This window comes from Gnatocerus cornutus, chromosome 9 (genome assembly GCF_029298725.1).
Source record: "Gnatocerus cornutus isolate USDA-ARS CGAHR chromosome 9, icGnaCorn1.1, whole genome shotgun sequence".
Lineage (NCBI taxonomy): Eukaryota > Metazoa > Arthropoda > Insecta > Coleoptera > Tenebrionidae > Gnatocerus > Gnatocerus cornutus.
The window spans coordinates 1343603-1347607 of record NC_142241.1 but is presented as its reverse complement, the minus strand read 5'-3'; the positions used below and the strand labels follow the sequence as shown (position 1 = coordinate 1347607).

The following is a 4005-nucleotide window of genomic DNA, read 5'->3' as shown; positions in this document are numbered from 1 at the left end:
TACTGTTCTTATGGTTCTAGGAAAAACCCTGAGTGGGGTCGAAGTTATCACAACTTTGAAATATTTAAATGCAGATCGGACTCTAAAGCAACGGCATTCCTATTATGCCCAAGTGCAACTTGGGATGGCGCTTTTTAATGTGTCTTATTGCGATTTTGTGATTTATTTTTCAGGTGAACAAAATTATTTGCATATTTGTATACCATTTGAAAAAGATTTTGCCAAAAAATTGATTGAAGTGTCAACAGACAAATATTTTAAAAATATGTTCCACCATCTGTGTAAATAGTTCGATGTTGTAGGGTAAGTTCAATGATAAATAAAGATATTTAAACAATAGACATTTTAATTTCATAAATAAGTTTTGCCTTTTACTCATTTTGCCATTTAAAATGTATCACAATTCTACTCAAATTAACAATACCGCACATAACACAAAAAAATTCATTTATAATAGGTATTAAATGAGAGGGAAAAATATTTTTGAAAATTCTGAATGTTTTTATTCTCGCATTTACTTTTTCAATATGAACTCGTGCTGCAGCGATTTTTCTGTTAGCAACCGCCTCATTTTTATTAAATTGCTTCTTTTTTCTCAAGAAAGCAGGTCTTACAAGAGTAATTCCGAAATTATCACAAAGTTTATCAATCAAAAACCCTTTGTCTACCATTACTTGGTCCATATAAGGCTCAAGTTTTTCAATTAATTTTGACTGTTCAAAAATCACTTTATCTGAAGTCCTTCCTTCATAGCAAGGACTGATATAACATATAAAACCCGCAGGAGTGACCGCAGTCATGAATTTTAATGTGTGGTGCTTTTTGTAATGCGAATACATTTTTATCCTGCAGCATAGTTTTTTAGGTGTTTGTGCATACATTTCAATGCAATCTAAAACTATTCTAACACGCCGATAATCTTGAAAACAAAGCGGTATATTTTGCCAAATATTGTCTCTTGACGGTAAGTAAATGTATGTACTCAAGATATCATTTAATACACCAATCATCTCGTGAAATAAGTTTTTGCATGTTGTTATATAGTTCAGCCAAGTTGGTCTGAGCCACCATAAAATCATAAAAATTAGACGGTAACCGCAACTGGACAGTTTGCGGCATTTTGTCATTTATGACGAGACATCTGGCCTGTTTAGGGATGCTGTTTTTATTGCAGGGTGCAAACTTGAGCAAATAAACCCTCATTATGTGCACTTGAGAATCTATTGAAGCTGTCCCGTTGAGGTAGCCCGCAAATTTTTATGCTTTTATGGTAGCTCAGACCAACTTGGCTGAACTATACTAAGATTTTCGAATAATACACTTAACGCTGAGAAGGTGAGATCCAATTTCAACTTCAGGAAAATTAAAATAATACGATCCTTAACTGAAAGTCTTTTCCATCTTTTATCTTTATGAAATTTGGAAACTAGTAAAATTAAAATGTTTAAAATTGTGAACGAATTAATTCCTGTTAATACGTTTAAAGCTTTGTCGGAGATTATGAATTGGGAAATGGAACTTGACCTGAACCCCCACATTTTGATTTTCCGTAAAATCTGTTTGAGTTCCAATGTCTCAGTATTCTTTTTCATTTGGAGATTGAGCTTTAGTGAAATCTCTTGTAGACACTTCTGACAAGTTTAATAAAATATCGGCAACTTCTAATTCTCTTGAAAAGGTTTCAGTAGATTGTGCAGTTGACTCATATGCAGTCATTGTTTCACCCTCCTTTTCGGCCTTGATCTGTAAATTTATAACAAAATTTTAAGGTAAATAACAACTCAACGAAAGCCTAACCTGCCGTCTTTTTAACAATCTGTCTAAACGAACGATATTTCGCCTTGTAGTCGTTTCTATTTTAATTTTCGCTTGAGGTAGAGCCTTTGAAGGTACGGCTGTATGCTTTAAATACCTTTTATAGGTCATAATTTAAAATGGGTACGTCGTTTAATATTTCCTTCATTTACTTACTTACCCTCACTTGGAGTCATATAATCCGTTTCATCAAAGTGTCGCGAACAAACTCTCATATTTACAGTCACAGATTTTTCCATCTTCACCTTAGTTTCCCACACTTTTCTACGACTTACAAGTGAAGACTCGCCAAATTCATCTTCTTGTACTACCTTTTGCTCTCCAGGCGGGAAACGATGAAATGATAATTCGGGATTTTTGTTGTAAACAGCATTACATCCATAAACGCAACAGTTGGCATTTGATTTTCTATAGTCCTTTTTGGTTGCCATACTTATTATTACCGCATTTGAGTTGAACGCAAAATAAAATAATGAAAACAAAGAACCTAAACTCCAAAACTCCGTAGGATTGCGCCTATGTATTCAACAACTATCACACTTCATCATCACGTGACCATAATGCATATGCCAGCCACTAGAGGTCACTTCGGTAAACAAGAACACTCAATTGGCTGCGCGGAGCGCGGAAGAATTCGCGGTTGTCCCGCGGAGCGTTTTCCGCGCGGTAACAGTATGACAGGTAACCGGTCAGGCCATTCATCGTGTTCACATTCTAGTTGCAACGATAATTGTATTTTGAAGTCTCTGTTCTTGCGTTCCACTGGATGGGAAATACCTAGGCAGTTTTGCATGATTGCGCTAACGAACTGAGTGCCGTTGTTACTGATTACTCGTCGTGGAGTTCCGTTGCACATGATGATTTCATGAATGAGTGTCATGGCACAGGCTGTAGTCGAGGCTTCTTTTAAGGCAAACAACTCTATTTATCGGCTCGATGTGTCTTCGATGACGTAGATCCATCTTAGCTCTTTCTTCGATAGAGGTAAAGGTCCCACTAGGTCGATAGAGATTATTTCAAAATCGGCTGGCATCGGTTCGAACAGTTATTTGGTGATACTACTACTTCTACTTCTTCTAACTTTTTTGCAATTTTTTCCCAAAGCATTTTTGTGTTTCTAATTTCTAATGTGGTAATTTTTTTTTTATATATTTTTTGTAGAAATCCAACAAAAGCTTCGATTCGTTTTCTGTCCACTCATGTTCTGGGACTTTGATATAATTAATGTTTGACTGAGCTGTCAATTGTATGCCACTAATAATCTACCCACTATGGGTAGACTGCCACTGCGTCTTTGATTTTTGGACATTTTTGTGACCATGCGGGATGGTCTCCTTTGCAGAGGAGACAGGTTATTGTGTCAGAAGGACACTTGTTGGAGGGATGGCTTTCGGGGCATTTGGGACAGGCCAGCTTGTTGTGGCAGGAGGAGGCGGCGTGCCCAAGCTGGAAGCACTTGGTGCACCGGAGAGGAGCGGGTTTTTGAGGGGCTTTCGATGGCTCGCACTGATAGCGCTTACCAATAAGGATGATTCCTTCCTTGAGGAGGAAGTCGACTGTGGAGGTGGAGGTTGTTAAAACCCGGAGGAGGTTGCAAAAATTGCCCGTCTGTCTGGAACGGATGCGCCAGACATTCGAGCATTGAAGATGGAGGTCGCGGATGGCGTTAAGGACTTCATCGTTGTCGATGTCGTCCTGGATGTCTTTGATGACAATGGACATTTGGGGAGTTTTGGGGGCATTTGGGGGAACGGGTTGCGCTGAAGGCTTGCGGTGCACTTGCACGATCGAAATGGTCGGGCAGGCGGTGGCAGTGCAAAGATGTGCTTGAAAATTAGCAGGAAGGGCTTTGGTGGTAACTAGAAGAGCTGTGCGGTTCCAGTTAACCACGAGTTTGGAAATGTCCTTGAGAAGCAAGGACGTATTGAGAAGACCGTAGAAAGATTTTTGCGAAGAGAAAGGCTGGGGAATGTTGCGGATTGTGTACCGGAAGGGGTACACATTTTGGGAGGTTGACATTTTCACTGAATTGTTAGAGGAAGATGAAAATGCTCTCTCACGAGGAGGGTAGCGAGGTGGAGTTGGAGTTTTGTTTTCAGTCAAAACAGACTTACCGGATGTCGCAGTTGAATGCTCTGATGAGCTCGCATCACTGGCACTTGCACCGCTGGCACTTGCACCACTGGCACT

General features: G+C 39.2%; 1 protein-coding gene across 1 annotated transcript; it reads right to left on the bottom strand.

Moving 5' to 3' along the window:
- Positions 1 to 371: 371 nt before the first annotated feature.
- LOC148167688 (uncharacterized) lies at positions 372 to 2695 on the bottom strand. The gene is made up of 6 exons (XM_088045172.1): positions 2403 to 2695; positions 1969 to 2331; positions 1798 to 1921; positions 1660 to 1743; positions 1300 to 1628; positions 372 to 1041 (listed from the first exon to the last, which is right to left on the bottom strand). Exons 1-6 carry the CDS (start codon positions 2693 to 2695, stop codon positions 372 to 374), a joined length of 1863 nt encoding a protein of 620 aa, XP_087901298.1.
- Between the last annotated feature and the right edge of the window lie 1310 nt (positions 2696 to 4005).